Source organism: Poeciliopsis prolifica, unplaced genomic scaffold, assembly GCF_027474105.1.
Source record: "Poeciliopsis prolifica strain line A6 unplaced genomic scaffold, Auburn_PproV2 SCAFFOLD063, whole genome shotgun sequence".
NCBI classification, from domain to species: Eukaryota; Metazoa; Chordata; class Actinopteri; order Cyprinodontiformes; family Poeciliidae; genus Poeciliopsis; species Poeciliopsis prolifica.
The window spans coordinates 485,686-508,542 of NW_026562438.1; the positions used below are offsets into that span (position 1 = coordinate 485,686).

Here is a 22,857-nt window from a genome sequence, read left to right on the forward strand (position 1 = left end):
GCAACTATTTATTTTCTGACCTGTTTATTTGTTGCTAATTTTCTGCATTTATTTTATTTTAAAATTTTATTCTATTATTTTATTTACTCTAAATTCTCCAGAAATCAAATCTTTCTGGTTTAGTGTAAATAAAGTAATACAGAAAGCAGTGAGGCATGTCACAACTCCTTTTATTTTACCTCACACTCATTAAAAGTGGCTAACTGAACATTTTTTACAGTGTTGTTTATGAATTAGCTTTTGGAGCTGTGGTGCCCTGGTTAGCTTTTGATTGGTGCGTTCACAAAAGGAAAAAAATCTGAATTTTGAGTTTTAAATCTGCTATCAGGATGTTATCAAACAGCTGCTGCTTTCCACACACACACACACACACACCCACACACACACACACTCACTCACAGAGGCAGGTGGGTTTGGGGGCGTCCCATTTGCCCAGCTTGGTGCAGTGGCTGATGTTTCTGCCCTCCAGGATGAAGCCGGAGTTGCAGCTGTAGTGGAGGACCGTTCCCTCCGCCGGGGGCCCCGGGGGCCGCGCCGTCACCCTGCCGTTCTCCAGGGACGTCCAAACCTTGGGGCACTGCAGCACTGAGGGGGAGCAGAGCAGAAGGCCGGAGGTAAAACTTACAAGATGTTTCCTCTGATCAGTTCCTTTCCAAAGAAGAGAAAACACAAAATGTTTCTTATGCTGCAAATCATTTCTCAGATAATTGTCCAGAACGATGCCTGTTAACCATGGCAACCTAATATGGACGGTGGACAGACAGTGCTGGCTGTTGGAGAGGCTCTGCCTCTGATTGGAGACTCAAACACTCTGCAGGTAAACGCTGAATATAAATGAGCAAACAGGAAAATCCATCTATTAGTTCAGACCGTTTCCTCCAAACAGGTTTGGGCTCCTGTCAGCTTCACAAACGGGATAAAAGCCAAAACTCAGACACAAACCGAGGAAGACGACAAAATTAGCAGGAGGGAGAAAGAAATCAGCGGCGCTCGGCTGCTCTGGTCTGACTGCCTGACAGAGAGGAGGAAAATAATTCAGTTTAGCTGTCGGGTTCGCTCCAACAAAGTGTGTGAGCACACTGCAGCCTGCGCTCTTACATAAGCAGACAAAACAAAAATCCTGTTTCACTAGAGCTCTGAGAGCCAAACTCCTCCAGAGAGAAGATCCAGAACCGAGGAGGAGCTGGACGAATCCAGAACCTTCTGATGATTCTTCAAGTTTCTCTCCTTCACAAAATCCTCAGAACTAAAAATGAAACCTTGAGCATGATACTGCACGATGCTGCTGCATGTTGAGACACGATGCTGCTGCATGTTGAGACACGATGCTGCTGCATGTTGAGACACGATGACTGAAACTCATCAGTGAAACTTTGGTAAAATGTGTAAATATCCATCTGATCATCAGGACTTCAGCCTCCAGTGATGCTGGTTTCTGTCCAAACCTCAGCAGGAACTCAACACTTCCCCAAGGGTTTTCACAGTAAAGGTGTTGCAGGTTTCCCTATATAGGTTGGAAACCCGAACAGAACCGAGCAGAACTGCCTGAACAGAACCAGGATAAAATCCTGAGTGGATCTGAATGATCACATCTTCTAGTTCTATTATTTTATCGTTTATTGAGCTCCAGCTGTCAGACTAAATGTTTCCATTCACAGAGTTTTATTTGGAAAGTCCTCTGTGTTTTTCAGATCAGATTTAATTCAGTATGGTTTCATAAACTCAGCATATTCTGCAGCTGCAGAATAAAACCCTGAACCCTGCAGACTAGCTTCCACAAACAGCAAACTGTGACGCAGCCATCTTTATTTCAGTGCGTTAGAGCTGATGGGGGAGCTGACCCATCTAAGGACAGACCTCCAGGGCCGTACCAGACCCCTTAAAGAGACAGTGACCTGTTTTCAAGATATTAATGTATCATGTTAAATTCTGTTTGATTTATGCAGCATTTTTTAACTGAAGTTGCTAAAAGTTACTTGGCTGTGGTATAAAATGCCATGTGACACGGCCCTTCAAGGGTTAAATTCAGAAAGATGAAAATCCTGGATTTTATTTTCTGAAGTGAGGTTTTTTGTGCCATGAACCTGGCGCTGAAGGAGAAACGCAGGAAAAGTTTCCGTGTCATTTGGGAGCCTATGTGACTCAGATCCGGATTCTGCTCTGGGCGGTGATGTGAGCCTCCTGCTGGCTCCTGAAGTCTCTCTGGTCTCTCTGAGCCAGCCAGCAGCCTGCAGCTATTCCTGGACGGGAATCGTACCTGCTCGGCTTCAGACCGAGTCCAAACCGGCTGCTGGGCGCCAGGACGCACCTGGAGGAAAAACTCTCAGCAGTGAAGCGTCACGTTCGTCTAAATAAAAGCTGATTTCAGCGGGGCCAGAAATCTGAACGATCTATCTATCTATCTATCTATCTATCTATCTATCTATCTATCTATCTATCTATCTATCTATCTATCTATCTATCTATCTATCTATCTATCTATCTATCTATCTATCTATCTATCTATCTATCTATCTATCTATCTATCTATCTATCTATATATCTATCTATCTATCTATCTATCTATCTATCTATCTATCTATCTCTATCTATCTATCTATCTATCTATCTATCTATCTATCTATCTATCTATCTATCTATATCTATCTATCTATCTATCTATCTATCTATCTATCTATCTATCTATCTATCTATCTATCTATCTATCTATCTATCTATCTATCTGACATGTTTGATGATGTTTTTAAATTTTGAAAAAAGAATAAAAAACAAAATCTGATCACTGAAATCTGGCAAAAAAAACCTTTAATCTTCTGCCAGCAGCAGAATCAGTTATTTATGTTTAAAGTAATGAAGAGATTCTCCTGAGAAACAACATGGCCGCTGTTCAGCACGGTGGAGGACCCGTGATGCTGCACAAACACAAAATTCTGTCAAGTGCTTCTGTCCAGTTTCTGCTGCAAATATTTATTACATTTGAAATAAGACAAAACTTCCTGGTAACTTTTCATCCAGATAGGAGCTGAGAATAATAGACTTAGACTTCCTTTATTGTACATCTAATCCACTAATGTTTGGATTCTGTGTTTTTGTGGGCGGAGGATTGTCTGGTGGTTCTGAGCAGAGATAACTGGACCCACTGAAACCTACAGCAGCTGATGGCTCCAGATTCAAGATTTAAACCTTGAAGAAATGATGAACTCACAGCATACGCTGAGCTGCGTCATGTCCGTCCACTTGCCGTTGGGCAAACACTTCCTGACCTTTGGCCCCGAGATCTGCCGGTTTTCTCTGCAGATGTACTCGATCTCATAATCCACAGGCAGAATCTGAATGCTGCGGATCTGAGAGGAAACGCAGAGTTAGAGAGATTTGTCTCTGGATTACATCCTCACATTTACTGCAACATAACAGGCATAAAAACTTCTAAATATTTCTAAAACGTGTTAATCTGTGTTTACAGATCTGAATCCAGACCTGCAGCCGTCTGACCCTGGATGCTTAAACAGCTTTAAACAGCTGTGCAGAAAAGCTGATTCAGGTAAAACTCATCCACAACCTGGAGACTGAAACACGTTTTACCACAGAAACAACCTCAGCATGTCGTATTAACGAGACTTTTAATAAAATTATTTACATGGAACTAAATCACAACGACAAGGAGAGGAGCTTAAATACTGGGAGGCTGGTGGTGGGAACACTGGACCCGGCTGATGGGCGAACTGGAGCAGAGCCGGACAGAGGGGAGGGGGGGGGCAGGGGGGTATTTACAATCAAAAATACAAACCCTGAGGAATAAGTGGACCTACTGAAATGAAACCTTGTAAGATGAGCAAGAAGGGCTGAATTTCAGCATAACTGATTAAACTAGAGAGGAACAAACTAAACCCAAGTCGAGTTTCTGGTTCAAATATCTCAATACAACAAAAGTGACTCACACTGAGATAAAGAGCTTGTTTTAAGTCGATATTGTTTTAATATTTAAAAATACAAATAATCGTTGCCCTGCAGATTGTTTAACTTCAGCAAGATATTTTCCCATATCATGATGATTATGATCCTGTATTTCATAAGTTAGATACTTTATATGTGCTGAGATATTTGCACCAGTAACTAGACAGAAGTTCTTGTGTTCTTGCAGTTTGGCTCTTCCAGGACCCAGAACGTCGGGTTCTGCTCAGTGTGATTGGGTCGCAGCAGCTCTAACTGCTGCAGCAGCTGCTGCAGCAGGTCTCCAGTAATCAGATTACCTCTGCAGAAATCAGAAATCACATAATTCATGTCACATAGTAACTGCTGTCCTTCTGTACCTGCTCCTGCGTCAGGCCTCGGTAACGGATCCCTCCGTCCCGCGGAGGCCGGATGATGGCACAGCCTGCATGAGGGACAGGAGGAGACAGCATGAGGAACAGGAAGACACAGCATGAGGAACAGGAAGAGACAGCATGAGGAACAGGAGGAGACAGCATGAGGGACAGGAAGAGACAGCATGAGGAACAGGAAGAGACAGCATGAGGAACAGGAAGAGACAGCATGAGGAACAGGAAGAGTCAGCATGAGGAACAGGAAGAGTCAGCATGAGGAACAGGAAGAGACAGCATGAGGAACAGGAAGAGACAGCATGAGGAACAGGAAGAGACAGCATGAGGAACAGGAAGAGACAGCATGAGGAACAGGAAGAGACAGCATGAGGAACAGGAAGAGACAGCATGAGGAACAGGAAGAGTCAGCATGAGGAACAGGAAGAGTCAGCATGAGGAACAGGAAGAGTCAGCATGAGGAACAGGAAGAGACAGCATGAGGGACAGGAGGAGACAGCATGAGGGACAGGAAGAGACAGCATGAGGAACAGGAAGAGACAGCATGAGGAACAGGAAGAGACAGCATGAGGAACAGGAAGAGACAGCATGAGGAACAGGAAGAGACAGCATGAGGAACAGAAAGACACAGCATGAGGAACAGGAAGAGACAGCATGAGGGACAGGAAGAGACAGCATGAGGAACAGGAAGAGACAGCATGAGGGACAGTAAGAGACAGCATGAGGGACAGGAAGAGTCAGCATGAGGAACAGGAAGAGACAGCATGAGGGACAGGAAGAGACAGCATGAGGGACAGGAAGACAGCATGAGGAACAGGAAGAGACAGCATGAGGGACAGGAAGAGACAGCATGAGGAACAGGAAGAGACAGCATGAGGGACAGTAAGAGACAGCATGAGGGACAGGAAGAGTCAGCATGAGGAACAGGAAGAGACAGCATGAGGGACAGGAAGAGACAGCATGAGGGACAGGAAGAGACAGCATGAGGGACAGTAAGAGACAGGATGAGGAACAGGAAGAGACAGCATGAGGAACAGGAGGAGACAGCATGAGGAACAGGAAGAGTCAGCATGAGGAACAGGAAGAGTCAGCATGAGGAACAGGAAGAGACAGCATGAGGAACAGGAAGAGACAGCATGAGGAACAGGAAGAGACAGCATGAGGAACAGGAAGAGACAGCATGAGGAACAGGAAGAGACAGCATGAGGAACAGGAAGAGACAGCATGAGGAACAGGAAGAGTCAGCATGAGGAACAGGAAGAGACAGCATGAGGGACAGGAGGAGACAGCATGAGGAACAGAAAGACACAGCATGAGGAACAGGAAGAGACAGCATGAGGACAGGAAGAGACAGCATGAGGAACAGGAAGAGACAGCATGAGGGACAGTAAGAGACAGCATGAGGGACAGGAAGAGTCAGCATGAGGAACAGGAAGAGACAGCATGAGGGACAGGAAGAGACAGCATGAGGGACAGTAAGAGACAGGATGAGGAACAGGAAGAGTCAGCATGAGGAACAGGAAGAGACAGCATGAGGAACAGGAAGAGACAGCATGAGGAACAGGAAGAGTCAGCATGAGGAACAGGAAGAGACAGCCTGAGGGACAGGAAGAGACAGCATGAGGAACAGGAAGAGACAGCATGAGGGACAGAAAGAGACAGCATGAGGAACAGGAAGAGACAGCATGAGGGACAGAAAGAGATAGCATGAGGAACAGGAAGACACAGCATGAAGGACAGGAAGAGACAGCATGAGGAACAGGAAGAGACAGCATGAGGGACAGGAAGAGACAGCATGAGGAACAGGAAGAGACAGCATGAAGGACAGGAAGAGACAGCATGAGGAACAGGAAGACACAGCATGAGGAACAGGAAGAGACAGCATGAGGAACAGGAAGAGACAGCATGAGGGACAGGAAGAGACAGCATGAGGAACAGGAAGAGACAGCATGAGGAACAGGAAGAGACAGCATGAGGAACAGGAAGACACAGCATGAGGAACAGGAAGACACAGCATGAGGAACAGGAAGAGACAGCATGAGGGACATGAAGAGACAGCATGAGGAACAGGAAGAGTCAGCATGAGGAACAGGAAGAGACAGCATGAGGAACAGGAAGAGACAGCATGAGGGACAGTAAGAGACAGGATGAGGAACAGGAAGAGACAGCATGAGGGACAGGAAGAGTCAGCATGAGGAACAGGAAGAGACAGCATGAGGGACAGTAAGAGACAGCATGAGGAACAGGAAGAGACAGCATGAGGGACAGGAAGAGTCAGCATGAGGAACAGGAAGAGACAGCATGAGGAACAGGAAGAGACAGCATGAGGAACAGGAAGAGACAGCATGAGGGACAGGAAGAGTCAGCATGAGGAACAGGAAGAGACAGCATGAGGAACAGGAAGAGACAGCATGAGGAACAGGAAGACACAGCATGAGGAACAGGAAGACACAGCATGAGGAACAGGAAGAGACAGCATGAGGGACAGGAGGACAGCACGAGAAACAGGAAGACACAGCATGAGGAACAGGAAGACACAGCATGAGGAACAGGAAGACACAGCATGAGGAACAGGAAGACACAGCATGAGGAACAGGAAGAGACAGCATGAGGGACATGAAGAGACAGCATGAGGAACAGGAAGAGTCAGCATGAGGAACAGGAAGAGACAGCATGAGGAAACAGGAAGAGACAGCATGAGGGACAGTAAGAGACAGGATGAGGAACAGGAAGAGACAGCATGAGGGACAGGAAGAGTCAGCATGAGGAACAGGAAGAGACAGCATGAGGGACAGTAAGAGACAGGATGAGGAACAGGAAGAGTCAGCATGAGGAACAGGAAGAGACAGCATGAGGAACAGGAAGAGACAGCATGAGGAACAGGAAGAGACAGCATGAGGGACAGGAAGAGTCAGCATGAGGAACAGGAAGAGACAGCATGAGGAACAGGAAGAGACAGCATGAGGAACAGTAAGAGACAGCATGAGGAACAGGAAGAGACAGCATGAGGGACAGGAAGAGACAGCATGAGGAACAGGAAGCGACAGCATGAGGAACAGGAAGAGACAGCATCAGGAACAGGAAGAGACAGCATGAGGAACAGTAAGAGACAGCATGAGGAACAGGAAGAGTCAGCATGAGGACAGTAAGAGACAGCATGAGGAACAGGAAGAGACAGCATGAGGAACAGGAAGAGTCAGCATGAGAAACAGGAAGAGACAGCATGAGAAACAGGAAGAGACAGCATGAGGGACAGGAAGAGACAGCATGAGGGGCAGGAAGAGACAGCATGAGGAACAGGAAGAGTCAGCATGAGGAACAGGAAGAGTCAGCATGAGAAACAGGAAGAGACAGCATGAGAAACAGGAAGAGACAGCATGAGGGACAGGAAGAGACAGCATGGGGCAGGAAGAGACAGCATGAGGAACAGGAAGAGACAGCATGAGGAACAGGAAGAGTCAGCATGAGGAACAGGAAGAGTCAGCATGAGAAACAGGAAGAGACAGCATGAGAAACAGGAAGAGACAGCATGAGGGACAGGAAGAGACAGCATGAGGGGCAGGAAGAGACAGCATGAGGAACAGTAAGAGACAGCATGAGGAACAGGAAGAGACAGCATGAGGAACAGGAAGAGTCAGCATGAGGAACAGGAAGAGACAGCAGAGGGACAGGAAGAGACAGCATGAGGAACAGGAAGAGACAGCATGAGGAACAGGAAGAGACAGCATGAGGAACAGGAAGAGACAGCAGGAGGGACAGGAAGAGACATCTGTCTTCAGGTAGACACGTCTCAGATACTCCAGCTGTTTTGGTTTGAGCTTCACTGCACAGATTCCAGTGTTTCACTCAGGAATCTGCTGTCCGTTAAAGACTCACTGCACACACACTCTGTCACACACACACTCTGTCACACACACACTCTGTCACACACACACTCTGTCACACACACACTCTGTCACACACACTCTGTCACACACACACTCTGTCACACACACACTCTGTCACACACACACTGCACACACACTCCGTCACACACACACTCTGTCACACACACACTCTGTCACACACACACACACACTCTGTCACACACACACTCCGTCACACACACACACACACTCTGTCACACACACACTCTGTCACACACACACTCTGTCACACACACTCCATCACACACACACACTCCATCACACACACACTCTGTCACACACACACACTCCATCACACACACTCTGTCACACACTCCGTCACACACACACTATCTGTCACACACACACTCCGTCACACACACACACACTCCGTCACACACACACACTCCGTCACACACACACACACTCCGTCACACACACACTCTGTCACACACTCCGTCACACACACACACTCCGTCACACACTCCGTCACACACACACTCCGTCACACACTCCGTCACACACACACACTCCGTCACACACACTCCACTTACCTCCCGCTGATGAATTATGCATGGGCACAACGAGCGCTGGGAGAGCGCAGAGGATAATCAGAAACAATATCGGCGCCATTTCTGGATCTGGAAGAAAGAAAGTTTAAGAATGAGGAAGTAGGAAAGAAAGACAAACTGGACATTTTCCATCTTTACTGTAACTCTGCTGCTCTCAGCGTCTCACTCTCTCTGTTCCCAGGGATCAATGTGGCCTCGCAATGTTTCCAGGAATATTGTTCCATATTCAAAGGTAAATTCATGAATGAGTTGATTGGCTTCTGCGACTGAATCCATGAGGAAAACTTTACATTATGACATATTAGACCAATTATTTTATGATACATTACATGCATTAAATTAGATTGATATGAAGTTTCTTCCTTCATTTTTATGTCTGTCTGTAATCTCATGAGATTATCTCTTAAACTCATGAGATTTTCAGGGATAATCTGAATAATTCAACTGCAGCCAAAACATCTAGTTGGCTTATTTATTTAGTTCAAACATATTCATAATTCAAATTCCAGGGTATATATTTAGGTAACCTTTTAATAATGAGGAAGGCAGAAACATGAACCTGCCTCTTTTCTTTATGTCTCACTTCTTACACATTATTATTTATTTAAAACAATAATAAAATAAAAAGAACATTTAAAAAAACAAAGTATGGAACCAAATAATTTCCCTCCATATTTGTGACGCAGCTGAGCTTTTACTGAAAGGTTTTCTGATGCATTTATGTTAAAAACTGTTTATTTACACCTGGAGGCCCCATAAGCCCCGCCCACCGTCATGACGTCATGACCCAATCCTTCACATTCACATCGCAGGGAATTGGAGTTTTATTCATTAAAATGAGAATCTTTCCTCTTCCTCCAGTCAGAAGGGTTCTGATCCGGTCGGTTCTGTTCTGAAACCTGCAGCTGCAGAACTTCAGCAAACCTTTCAGTCCAAACGCAATTTATTGAAACTGAGACTAAAAACTCCAGCTTTTAGTCTGGAGTTTAACAATAACTATTATTCATCTGATTTTTGAAAGCATTTTTATTTGTTGGTTTTAATTGATTTTGGTGAAAGATGAAAATATTTCCTTTAAATCAAGTTTGAATTTTTTGACCTGTGACTCATTTATGCTTGGAAAGTTTTTCTAAATGAAAAATGAGCTTTAATTCATGTAAAGAGCTCAGCAGAACATTTCATTGATGTTCTGACTTGAAACCATCTGGATTTCTTTGCTGTTAGTTTCAGGCTTTAATACTTACAATCAATATTTTTCTCAGTGTTAAATTTCTTCATTGTCGTTGGGAAACATTGAAATGCTGCTAAATGTTATGTGAACAATTTGATCTGAACTCAATGTTGGTGCATTAAGGAAACGTGTAATTTAATGAAAATAATCCTCCAGAACAATCAAACTGGCTCTGAAGTACAATTTAAATAAACGACTCTGTGTTCTGGTCGGTCCTAAATGATGGAGGATAAACTTCTGTTCATCTCCTGAGTTGAATATTTGATGCCTGAGTGGTTCATAGGTCAGAGTTCAGCTGCTTAACAAACCAAATCATGGATAGAAGCTTGTCGATAAAACCACTAACGTCTGAGGAGGTTTTTTAAAAAACGACTAAAAGATTTTGTAGAATATTTCAGCTGATCTGCTGGTTCTGATTTATTTCTTTTCTGGACTTTTGTCTCATCTTTATTCTGGTTCAATTGTTGCATGTTTGGATTATTAATCCAAACATTATTAATGGTTATGGATGCTGTTTCAAAAACCGAAATATTCCCTGAACTCTGACCCCAGGACTTCCTGATGCAGAGAGACGGAGGAAGTTCATCGTGATCCCACAGTCTTCAGTCAGAGGCTTCTTCAGATTGGTTACAAACCTGACTGCTACTGGAGGTTCTTCTTCCCCGCAGCATCAGGAGCCACAGCCGTGTTTTAAAGACACTTGAGTTAGGATCTAAAATCCATTCGGGATAATAGAAGATTTTTTAATTTGAATTAAATTGAGAAAGGCAGGGAGAGGCTGGTACTGCAAGCGGAGCAGGCCTGGTTCTGATGCCAGAACTAAACATGTCGTTTAGAGAAGCAATGGGTCCTGATCCAGAACCCTGTGGGACACCACAACTGACTGAAACCACCTGAAGTATAGAAACATTTTATGGTCTGTAATCTCAGCTTAGAACAAGATCAATAAAATCTCCAGAAACACTTGAACAGATCTGAGAAAATTCTGAGGAAGGTGGAGTAACTGGGTTTGGATCAGAACTTTTGTTCTTAATGACAGGGTGAATGGCAGTTGGTTCTTCATCTCCTTCCTAGAGAGAACCGGATGAGCCAACTGAAGGAAGTCCCGATGGAAAGCAGATCGAACCGGTTCGGCTCGGTCCATCAGGACGGCGGGGGGATCCCAGCCAGCGCCTCGGAACCAGCGCAGGCCTGACAGACGGAGCCCCACCGCCCAGCAGCGGGCTGCCGGCCCGAAGCTGCCGATCCGGTCGGTTTCAGCGCCGCGGACAGCGTCACCCCGCAGCTCCACGCAGAGACCCGCAAAATGCTGCATTTCGTGCGTGGCTGAGCGTGAGCCGCGGGTCACGGCGCGGCTCCCGGCGGTTCCTGTTCAGGGAGTCCGGGCGGCCTGCAGGGGAAGCCGAACCTCCGCCGCCTGGGCGGCCGCTCGCTGGGAAACCTGACCCAGAATGTCACCGTCTAATCTCTGGAACAACGCGAGCGTCGTTCCAGCTCGGGCCTGGCGGCTCCATCGGATATGCACGCTGCCTTCCGCAGTCACAGCCACATCCGCCCGGATCCGCTGCAGCCGCAGTGGATCTGGACCGGAAAGCCGAACCTCGGGTACTTACTGTCGGTTCGATGGCTCCCAGTCCAGGCCAGTCCTCCCAGTGAGTCGGAATAGTGGGCAGAAAGGTGCATCCTCCTCGCGCTCTGCATGGCTCTGTTATTATGGCTTTGCAGTAAATGAGCGAGCAGCTCCGCGCGTAAACAGCGCTGGTCCGGGTTATTTCCAAGTATTGCAAAGAGATGACAAGAAGGGGGGGGGGGAATCCACACACACTCACACACACACACGCTCACACACAAATACAGATACACAAACGCATCCACAGAAACGACGAGCAGCGATTCAGCACTCCCCTCCTCCTCTCTACAATCTGGAGCTCATGGCGACGTCATGATGGAGACGCACCGTGCGTAAAAGCTCCCGCACGTATTTATCTGACTGTTTCTGAAACCTGAGCAGGGGACGGACTGCGCCCAGCCCGGCAGGAAGCAGCTCCTGATGGAGCCACGAAGCGCTTCGGATGGAGGATCATTGCGCAGATTCCGCCCCGCTGCGTTGCGCTGCGCCGCCGCAGACATGGCGCCGCTGCTTTGACGCTTTAAGCCGAAAAGCTCCTCGGAGCTTAAACGACAGAAGCGTCGCTCAGGTTTCTGCTCATCCGCCCTGCGCGCCATCAGCCTCACATCAAACACCTGCGGGGGTCGCGAACAGCGCCGAGTCATTTCAGAACCTTTTCTTCAACATAAGGAAACATTTCAATTCAAATGGAGTTAAAACTCTGATGTCATCTGAATCCTGCTTCCACTTAAAGAACCCATCTCATTCTGGAAAGATATCAGTCAGGAGCAGGGGGTTTATTAACCAGCAGTAGACCGCCGGGAGCGGACTGACCCTGCGGGGCTTCCGTACAGACCTCTGCAGCCGTCACTGCTGTTTTCATTCCTGCTCAGAGCTACAGATTCTTACAATCTCATATTTTTTTTATTTTGTGCACAAATTCATATTTTATACCATTTTTTAAATTATCCTGATTAGTTGACTATTTCCAATATGCTATTTTAATTTATATTTTATAACAATGTACAATTAGAGGGACAATAAAGAATATTTCTATTCTTTAATAGAAAAATAATTTTTACAATAATTCTGTTAAAACTGAAGTTCACCAGTCAGCTCTAAACAGAACTGAGTTTGAATCTGTCAACATGATTGAATATTAAACGGATTGGACCGTCACATCTGTTATGAATCGGTTTTATATTAAACTGAATTGGTTTTAGTTCATTCTCCACATTTCTGGACAAAAACAACCAATGAAACACAGTGGTGGCAGCATTATGCTGTGGGATGACTTTTTCTAAACCAGAATTTTGCGATGTAGAATGAACATCAGGGCTGTAATGCATAGAACCCACATTGTGTATTTTTTGTGTTTGTCTGCAGTTTGAATCTTAAACTGTTCACATCGTTTCTTCAAATCCAGATTGATAAAAACACATTCAGGAGTCAAAGATGAGATTTATTGATGCATAAATCAGGAAGCAGAGTCACATTTACAGATGATCATCATCAAACACATTTAAATATTCTCCATCTGAATAATTACAAACATTTACAGGTTGTTCCACTTCAATTTTTTAGACGTTTCAGTCGTCAAATAAAAACTTTTGTCTGGAACATAAAAGTTCTGATTAGTTGGAACCAGAAGCGTTAAAGTGTCAAGGCACACATCAAGTCACAACAGGAGCTTCTTTTGTTTGTAAGGCAAACAAAAATCCATGTAAACAATATTTTAAATAACACAAATCTGACTTCACATCATTTAAATAAAAGGTTGATTCTAAAACCTGGACCGGAACCTCAGGACCGATCAAAACACGCTCCTGCAGCTGCAGACAGAACCAAGCCTTTCAGTCCAGTGCCAGGCTCTGCCGGGTCCGGGTGACCCGGTTAGCTTTCGGCCTGCCAGGACTCGGAGGACACGGCGCCTCCACAGGTCCGACCGGACCGCACTGGACCGGACCGCACTGGACCGGACCAGAATCTGGGAAAATAAAACAAACAGGGATTGTAAGGTTCTGATGGTTTCGTCATGCTAGACCATCTGAAAGGTTCTGCTGTAGTGTTCTACTGAGGCTGCCGGGTAAACCGGGTTCTACTGAGGTTCTACTGAGGCTGCAGGGTTAATCGGGTCGGTTAAAGCTCGTTCTGGTTTGTTTTCCATCCCGGTCCCGGCTCCTGATCTAGTCCCGGCTCACAGACTGAAGCTGCGGTGGTGCTGCTTGGAGAAGTTCTGCTGGCGCTCCCTGGCGCCGCTCGGTGCCACAGGGTCCCGTGTCCTGGCCCGGTCCCGCTCCGCCTCGTCTCCAGTCATGCTGCCCACGTCGCTCAGGTCGCCCAGGTGCTCCACCGAGTCGTACTTCTCCAAGTCCGAGGCGATGGTCTGCAGGCTGAAGACGGACAGCGAGTCGGACCCGGCCCGCTCCCGCTCCGCCAGGTCCAAGCCGCCATCCAGACGCTCCTTGGCGGCGGCTCCGCAGGCCTCATCGTCCTCCCGGACGCGGGCCTCGGACTCGGCGCCGACGGGCGGGCTGCGGGTGGGGCAGTCGGGCGGGTCGCGACCCCTCTGGGCGTGGATCTGTTCACTGATCTGCTCCAGGTTCCTCAGAGCGACGGAGTAACGAGTCTTCACCTTGGAGACATTGTGCTCCAGCTGTAGGACCTTCGTCTTATGATCCTGACCACACACACACACACACACACACACACACACACACACACACACCACACACACACACACACACACACACACAGAGAAACACACACACAAACATACACACACACACCCACGCACACACACACACACCCACACACAGTTCAAACAGTTTTAATGGATCAGCTCCAGTGTGAACCCGTCACCAGGCGCTGATGACCGGTGTGTGTTCTCGGTCTCAGAACACACTCCGGCCCGCTGTACCTCCAGGATGTGGTTGAGTTGGGACTTGAGCTCGAAGTAGGGCTTGGACTTGACGATGACCCGCTTCAGGGACTTCTGCAGGGTCTGGACCCGGGCCTCGGCCTCCTGGCAGGCGTGTGTGACGCGCATGTGTTCCCGCTCGCTGCGGATCCGTTCCTCCTCGGCTTCGTTCACCTGCAGGACAAACGGAGAACAACCGAACGAGTTCTGCTGAAGTTAAAGATGAAATAAAAGTCCAAATCAACCTTTTATTGCAAATAAAATGTATAAATTTCTTATTAAGGGATCTATTTTGTGATTCTGTGCAAATTGTGATATTTTCATATAAATACTGCAATTTTTGGCCTACAACTGTCTCAGTGCTGCCCTCTTTGGGTTGAACGGTGGTATTGCCGTCCAGCCCTGGTCCCAGGAACGCCCCCTGGTGGAGAGGCAGGAGTAAGACCAGCGCTATGCTGGACCTTCCTGACCACAGGCAGAACCCGCTGCTCACTCAGCTGCAGGGATTGATGCCTCACGTCAGAGAAGTCACTCGATTTGTTGCTTAAAAAAGTCCAAGTGTCTGAAATCTTGCTCAATGTATCGACAGTCACTGAGATTGCTTCGTCCCTCATGACGTTCCCCATTCGTCTCTACACTTAGCCACGCCCCTGCAACTTGTGGCTCCGCCCACTATGGTGGGATTTTTCTACATTTGTCTGGGGGCGGGGCTATCCCGTCACACTGGTCTAATAAATCCAGAACTGAATTTTGCCTCCGTGTTTCAGTCATTTATATCTAATTTATGAAACAGATTCTGCTCAGTATTTACACTCAAATATTTAAAGCAATTATTTCTGTTATTGAATCGTTTTAATGGAAAACAAGATTCAGTCTCAATCAGATCAACAAAAAATGTCATTTTGAACAGAATGTGAGGATCATCAAAGCGGCACAGCGTGGAGGTTCTGGTTCTGCTTCTCTCCACTCTTCCTCCAGACTCTGGGATCAACGGAGCGGTTCTGGTCCTGGTCACCCCAGGTGAGATGCTGTCGACATGTTTCCACCAGGTTCTGGTTCTGACCGTCCAGCAGACGCTCGGACGGTCTGATCCGACGACCCGGGAAGCTGCAGCCGTTTTTCGCATCGCTCCGGGTTTGATGTTCTGAGACCGGCAGGGCGCTGGCTGCGTGTGTGTGTGTGTGTTGGTGTGTGTGTGTTTACCTTGGAGGTGGCGTGGTTGAGCATCTCCTGCCAGGTGGGGTCCAGCGTGTTCTTGCCGTCAGCCATCAGGCCCTGCTCCGCCACGTAAACCATCTCCCTGGCAGCCGTGTGCATGGAAACGGCGCGCTCATAACTCAGCGCCGCCTTCTGCGTCTCCTGCTGCGCCTGAGGGAAGCAGGAAGTTCAACCAACGCTCCCTCACCGACCTTTGAGATGTCTATGCTAGGTGTTGCTATGACGTTATACTGTGGAGCCTTACCATGAACACAAACAGAAACACTTCATACTGTTTAAGTTGTTTTTTTTAAAGGCAGAAAAAGCATACTACTGCTGAAATAATCTTCACCCTGATAAATGATATTCTGCATATTTTACATGAAAATTCACCTGCATTATTTATTAACTTTACATGTTTGGCCAAAAGTCTGAAGAGCCAGAGGAGATTCTGCCGAGCAGCAGGTTGATCTGCTGAGCTCAATCAGAGGCGAAACGATCAATCAGCAGATCCCATCAATCTTCTCAGAGGTCTGAAAATAATCCACTCTTCTGAGAGACGGATCAAAAAATGTAAGAAATGACAAACTAGAGGATTGTTTTAGTTTATTCAGTAGTTTTCCTTTATGTTCCATAGCAACACAAGTTTGTTTCACTGGTTTTATTCAAGGTTTATCAATACAATAAGATTGGAACATTGAAGGTGGATCGTGACCTTTTATCACCTGACTCAGTAAAACATTTTAAAATTAAAACCAACAGGTAAGGAGTGGATACTCTCATGTCAAATAATTACAATAAAAGACAATTTCTCTTCACCAGAGTCGTGGATGAATCCATTTGTACCAGAACAGATCAAACACCAAACTGGAACGTCTCCAGAACCTCTGACATCTTCAAGACCTCAACATAGTTTTCAGATCGTAAATTAATGCATTTTGAATTATTTTTAAATTTACGACAAATTAATTCCTCCAACATTCTAGCCTATGATGCTCCTGCTCCTTCAGACTGATGTATGTATTTTCAAACATCATTTCAATATGAACGGTTGGACTCTGCAGACAGCAGTAAAAGGTCTGGAGATCCCAGCAGGCCGGCTGGCCTGATTCTGGGAGACAGCAGCACTTTGCTAACACCGCCCCCCCTCCCCCCATACTCCCCGCATACTCCCCCCCCCCGCACCACACACACACACACACTCTCTCTCACACACACACACACTCTCTCTCTCACACACACACACACACACACACAGTTTGAGACAAGGTGTATTGATCCGTACCTCCTTAGCGAGGCGGCGGGCTTCGTAGTACGGCCTGGCTTTCTCGATGCAGCCGCCGAGCTGAGAGCTCTGGGCGTTCAGCTTCCTGGCAGACTCAGTGAGGATCTTTCTGTACGCTGACCTGGCATCCTTCAGGGTTCATACAGGAAAATAATGGATCACATCAGATTCATCTGCCTTGGAAGCGCAGATCAGGTTTCACACAGAAGGACCAGCCAGATATGAACATTTACAGATTTTATTCTTTAAATTTGGAACTATAAACACACATTTATCAGACTAACTTTAATAGATAAACATTTGATAATTGTATTTAAACTATAAAGCGTTAAACCTATAATTAATAAAAGAGTGCCATCTGAAGCTGAATCTTCTGATGACTGATCTTCTCCACTTACATCCAGCTCCAGCTCCAGTTTGTTGATTTCTGCGCTGGCTTCGTTTAGATGCTCCAGCTCCTCCTGTGAAAAAGCAAACAAAAAATCATCAACTGCAAGAGCAAACCAACATGTTTACCTCTGGGATTAACAATGACGGCTAATCTGAAACTGAAAGCTGGAGGAGCTCTGCAACAAAGATGATTACTTCTGACAGACAGTGGGATTATCACAGATTATTATGATTTATAATGAAGAACAAAGCACTCTTAAATAATTAATCAGCTACGTCTGAATCGCCCCTCATCTAAAGTAATCCAGTGATCATGTATCTGCCATACTTAATACGGTAAAGAGCTGCCAACAGCAACAACAGAGGCCGGTGGTCTCACCTGAATCCGGGGGTCCAGCTCCTCCTCATAGGGGCTGTGCAGCTGCTCTCCGCCGCCTCTGTCACTGTCGCCTTCGTCACAGGCGTCTCTGATCGCATTTTCTACTTTTGTCCCGCTCAGTTTGGTAGCATTCGAGTCCAAATCCTCCCCCTCACCGCCGGGAATAACCTCCCTCCAGCCCCCCGCATCCGACTCCCCGGAGCCGGCGGGGCTTTCTCGCAAGTCGCCTGGTTCCATCCCAGGCCCGAGATAGACGGGCGACTTTAGCTTGATTTATCCCGGCGAGAAGCACCTTCCGCCCAGCAGCGACCGAGGAAGAAGCGGTAGGAGATCAGAAAATAATCCAAGAGAGAGAGGAGTTTGAAGCCATTTTTATTCTGCACAGAAACCCGAACCCGCAATTAGCCTAGCCTAGCATACTCTGTACAGATAGCCGCTCCAATTAGCCTAGCCTAGCATACTCTGTACAGATAGCCGCTCCAATTAGCCTAGCATAGCCTAGCCTGTATAGAAACCAGTAGCATAAATTAGCCTAGCCTGTCAAATGCTAATTCCGCCGCTAACAGTTTTCTGCGAACACATGAGAACCAACAGCTGCTGTTCGGTATAAACCATGTGGATGTTTAATCGATAAAACAAACTTTTTTACCGCCACTTTCCTCCATCGCTAAACTCGAGCTAGACCAGCTAGCCGCCCCGTTCCCACACCATCATCACAGATGAAGTGAAACGTTCAGAGCTGACTGCGCTTGACCCACGACAGCCACCGTAGACACAACTGCGGCAGTTTCTCTTCAACATCCAATGGCAGTAAATGTTTTAAAACTCACGATCCACATTAATAGTATCTTCAATTTTTATTATTTCAATATAAATATACTTTGGTTGATTGTTTAATCGTGTGTAAGTTGGTTATATCCCCCTTTCAACCAAATCACAGCATCATTATCCAAACTTATTTTATGATCTTTGTTGGGTTTTCTTTGGAGGTCTGAAGTTCCAGTTCCATTTTTAATTAGTAAAATGTAAAAGAATAAAACGTTATATTTGAGACTTCAAAACATAGAGATTTTTATAGTCTCTGTTTGCAAAGAAATGCAAGATTAAAAATGATCCACAGTTTGCATAGATATGAGCTCTAACATGAGACGATTCATAGATTATAACTGAGAAAAACCCAGTTATGATTATGATGCATTATGACCAAAAACTCTGCATTAATTTTGTTTTTATTAAAAAAACATACAAATCCCCACAGTGATTCCAAGGCAACAAATATTTCAAACAAAATCATCTGACAAAATGTGAGCAGAAAGAGCAGAATTTAGTTTCATCACCGTCATCAGCAGACACAATCACAGATTAGATGAACCAGGATTAACTCAGACTAACGCCAATAATTTAAAGATAATAAGGCAAACTAGGCTGATGCATTAAGTGCATGGCTGCAATGTGCACAATCAGAATCATAGAAAAATAGAGCTCTGGTGGTTTACAGCAGATCTGTTGTGAGCTGCGGGGAAACCTGAGTAGTGTTGGCTGAACCTCCAAAACATCCAGCATCTGTAAAGGCAAACAGCAGAAATCCTGTTTCTCTTTGGTGTGGAATGTGTCAGATGCTGTGCGGATCCTCAGCTCCAGGTGGGATCGTACTGACTCCACCCAGGAGGCGGGGCCAGGTAGATCCTCCGCCCCCTGTAGAAGAAGCTGACCACGCCTCGGTATCCGGCCCGTGGCACGCCGGACTTCAAGTCGTCCATGATGCCCAGGTTCTTGGCCATGACCTTGAAGCTGTCCTTGCTGGAGTACTGGAGCCGGAATGGTCCGGGCCCGCTCAGCCGGCCCTGCTTCACGTCTTCGTACGTCACCACGGCGGCGCTGTACACCTGCTTGGTGAAGCTGGTCCGGTACGTGTCCTCCTGCAGGTACGCCAGGTCCAGCTTGGTGAAAGGCACAAACTCAGAGTTCAGTTTGATGAACTTCAGGTATTTGTCGTAGAACTGGCCCAGGCTGACGCCCTGCCGGCCAAAGGTCAGCGTGCGGGAGATCTCGGGCCGGACGCAGGCGCGGCCCCGCCGCTGCTCCGGCTGCCGCATCCAGTCGTCCCAGAAGGAGGAGGGCCACTTGGGCTCCAGCTCCTCCCAGGCCTCCCGGAGCAGCATCCAGCCCAGGCCCGGGAAGAAGTCGGTGCGGTAGAGGAGCGCCGGCTGGCCGGGGTCCACCATCCCGTCCCTGCCGTTGTCGTTCCAGGCCGACACGCACCACAGGCTGGGGTCCGACTGCAGCACTGGGTGCAGGGCCCGGAAATACTCAAAGAAGTCTGGCGCCACCTGCAGGAGAGGACGATGGTTAATTGTTTTGAGGAGAGATGAAAACGTGAAGGATTTGGAGGGAACAGCTGAGCAAGTTATCATTAATGATCAGTATCATTAATCAAAAGTCGAGCTTATTGATCCACTAAGGATTAATTAAAAACATGAGTTTTCTCTTGTATGAAGAGGGCCGACCATCTTTCCATAACACAAACGTTTTTCATAATATGCTGAATTATTATATGGATTGTGTTTGATAATATCCTCAGTTTCCTGCTGCAGATTGGAATGTTTTCTGAACAAGTGAGAATTTAATCTCAATCAATTTACTTGCATGAATACAAGTTCAACATATGAAAAGGCGTCATCTATTTAAACTGGTAAACAGAAAATTCTCACATTAAGAAATGTATTTATAAATGTAACAAACCTTTTAGGAAACAGAAAAAGAAAATACTTCATTTCCCTCTAACAGAGATGTTCATACAGAAGTATTATCTGGGCTTTCTCTTGAAAAAATATTAAAACTTCACTCCATGAAGCACATTAACTCATGACAGCCCCCTGCTGGATGGCAGTCAAATTACAACACTGAAAAAAAATGTAAGCCAGTGATTTTAAACTGTGTCCCTGGAGTCCAGAGTCCTGCAGCCTTTAGCTGTGTCCCTGGAGTCCAGAGTCCTGCAGCCTTTAGCCGTGTCTCCGGCCTTCATGCTTGAACTGCCTCACCAGGATGCAGTTCTGCGATGAGCCGACACTGGAGCCAGGTGTGCTAATGCAGAGACGCATCTAAAAGTTGCAGGACTCTGGCGGATGCCATTAGTTCATCAACTAGAAGTAATTTTAATCTAATAAACCGACAATCATAAGTTGGTTAATCGTTTGCGTCCGTATCGGAACGCCGGTACCTCCAGGTCGTCCTCCACGATCACCACGGAGGAGTGGGAAAGGGTCCGGAAGACCTGGTTCAGAGCCCAGCGGTAGTGTCTGGAGATCTTGTAGTAACCCTGGAACTTCTTGTGCTCGGGCCGGACGGGAATGTCAGAGAGGTCCGGCTGCTTCAGGTGAGTGACTTTATCCCCGTAGGAGGCGATGACGTCGGCGGTGGCGGCGTGCCCGCAGTCCTGGCTCACTATGATGGGATAGAGCTCGGCGGAGGGCCGCAGCTCCAGCAGCTTGTCCAGGCAGCGCCTCACTGTGACCCGGTTACAGGCGATCACCAGGATGGGAATGACTGGCGGACTGGGAACGTCGACCTTTGCCCCCTTTCTGTTGGCCGGCTTCCACAGCGACCGGTGGCTCAGGATCTGGGACAGGATCTCCTTCTGCTTTGCCAGCTCCGATTCGAAGGAGTCTGCGACGCGGATCACGTCTCCCACCAAGTCATCGGTGGGCACGGAGGCCGGATCCTGCTGCCCGGCACCCGGCTGGCCCGGGGGCGCTCTGCCCCACAGCAGCAGCACCAGCACGGCGTTCCAGGTTACAAACAGAAACGTCCCGCATAGAATGAGAGAGCTTCTTTTCCGGAACATAGCTGTGGGATCTGGGAAGAGCTCGGCTCCGAGTAGGCAGTGTCCTGGTTGCAGACAAAAGGAACGGGATCTGGGAGGTCCGTCTTCGTCCGTTTCATCACAGAGTCATATTCCCAGATGTGTCTGGCTCAGGGTGCAGCTGCCGGCGCCAGGGGGAAAAAATCCAGCATGTTTTCAGGATTACAGCCCAACCATCCTGGAGTAATTATCCCTGACTTTTCGGTTCCCGTTTCACCTGAAACAACAAGAGCAGAAACATGGAAACCAGAGGCAAACCGAGCAGGAAGGCATGAAAACGCAGCGCATCGCAGGAACTGTCTGGACAGCTGCATTGATTTTCCCTTATCACCTGGAAGCAAACACACACACGCACTCACACACACACTCACCTGCAGGTCCTGAAACTCTCTAACTCAGCGCTTCCCAAATATTTCAGGCTCTAACCCAGATAACAGCGCAACCCAGATTATGGGTTCAGAGACGACATGAACAGCCGCCGAGTTATTTACTTTAAAAGATTATTTTCTCTAAAAAAACCAAAAATATATATTTATTTTTATCACTAAAAGTTTAAGTTAGAAGAACCTGAAAAGGTTGTGACTCAAAAATGAGTCACAACTCAACCTTTGATGACAACCGTCCAGGTCAAAGGTCAGTCGTTCCAGCAGGTTGTTTGGGTTTTTTTTTAGCTCAAAAACAAAGATATTCTGCCTGAAAAAATACAAATAAAAACTTTGAGCTTTTGGTTTTCAAAGTAAAGTTTAGAACCGAAGCCTGACATTAAGAAATAAATTAACCCTGGAAACTTTGACTAGGCCGCTCCTTGTTTTGTAGTTTCTACACTCCAGAAACAATGTGCTGCTATTTGCTCAGCATTAAAGTTGATAATTAATGAGATTATGGGTGCGTTTACTTTTATCACAGAGCAAAACCTGCAACAATAAACAAAACAGCTGCTCTTAAAGGGCAACGCAACGAACAATTAATCAACAAAACATCCGAGACTCACTGGGTTAAAAAAAAAATCACCTCACCAGGGTTGAAGCTTGAACATGTTAAATGTGATACATGATGCAGCTCCACAGACACTAAACCCACCAGCCTGCCGTGGATCCCCACCAGTAGCTTCCCCCTGTTGAAGCTCCACAGGTACTGAGACCCACTGCGTCCACCCACCAGCCCGCCCGCCCGCCCGCCCTGGATCCC

At 46.8% G+C, this 22,857-nt stretch overlaps 2 protein-coding genes and 1 pseudogene across 2 annotated transcripts; all 3 read right to left on the reverse strand.

Moving 5' to 3' along the window:
- LOC129379977 (gamma-aminobutyric acid type B receptor subunit 1-like) overlaps positions 1-12,138 on the reverse strand; it is an 85,968-nt pseudogene extending 73,830 nt beyond the window's left edge.
- Positions 12,139-13,077: 939 nt separating this feature from the next.
- LOC129379967 (SH3 domain-binding protein 5-like) lies at positions 13,078-18,892 on the reverse strand. The gene is made up of 6 exons (XM_055060928.1): positions 17,808-18,892; positions 17,437-17,499; positions 17,039-17,167; positions 15,760-15,924; positions 14,557-14,730; positions 13,078-14,316 (listed from the first exon to the last, which is right to left on the reverse strand). The coding sequence occupies exons 1-6, from the start codon at positions 18,042-18,044 to the stop codon at positions 13,834-13,836; spliced, it is 1,251 nt and encodes a 416-aa protein (XP_054916903.1). The 5' UTR covers positions 18,045-18,892; the 3' UTR covers positions 13,078-13,833.
- Positions 18,893-19,018: 126 nt separating this feature from the next.
- On the reverse strand, positions 19,019-21,723 carry LOC129379966 (alpha-1,3-mannosyl-glycoprotein 2-beta-N-acetylglucosaminyltransferase-like). The gene is made up of 2 exons (XM_055060927.1): positions 21,028-21,723; positions 19,019-20,137 (listed from the first exon to the last, which is right to left on the reverse strand). Exons 1-2 carry the CDS (start codon positions 21,649-21,651, stop codon positions 19,439-19,441), a joined length of 1,323 nt encoding a protein of 440 aa, XP_054916902.1. The 5' UTR covers positions 21,652-21,723; the 3' UTR covers positions 19,019-19,438.
- Between the last annotated feature and the right edge of the window lie 1,134 nt (positions 21,724-22,857).

Excerpts from the sequence above, each read along its gene's own strand:
- LOC129379966 (XM_055060927.1), bottom strand. The coding sequence starts at position 21,651 with ATGTTCCGGAAAAGAAGCTCTCTCATTCTATGCGGGACGTTTCTGTTT. Across the intron at positions 20,138-21,027 it reads TCGTGGAGGACGACCTGGAG|GTGGCGCCAGACTTCTTTGA; the intron begins GTACCGGCGTTC and ends CCTCTCCTGCAG.
- LOC129379967 (XM_055060928.1), bottom strand. The coding sequence starts at position 18,044 with ATGGAACCAGGCGACTTGCGAGAAAGCCCCGCCGGCTCCGGGGAGTCG. Across the intron at positions 17,500-17,807 it reads AGCTGGACCCCCGGATTCAG|GAGGAGCTGGAGCATCTAAA; the intron begins GTGAGACCACCG and ends GCTTTTTCACAG. Across the intron at positions 17,168-17,436 it reads AACTGGAGCTGGAGCTGGAT|GATGCCAGGTCAGCGTACAG; the intron begins GTAAGTGGAGAA and ends TGAACCCTGAAG.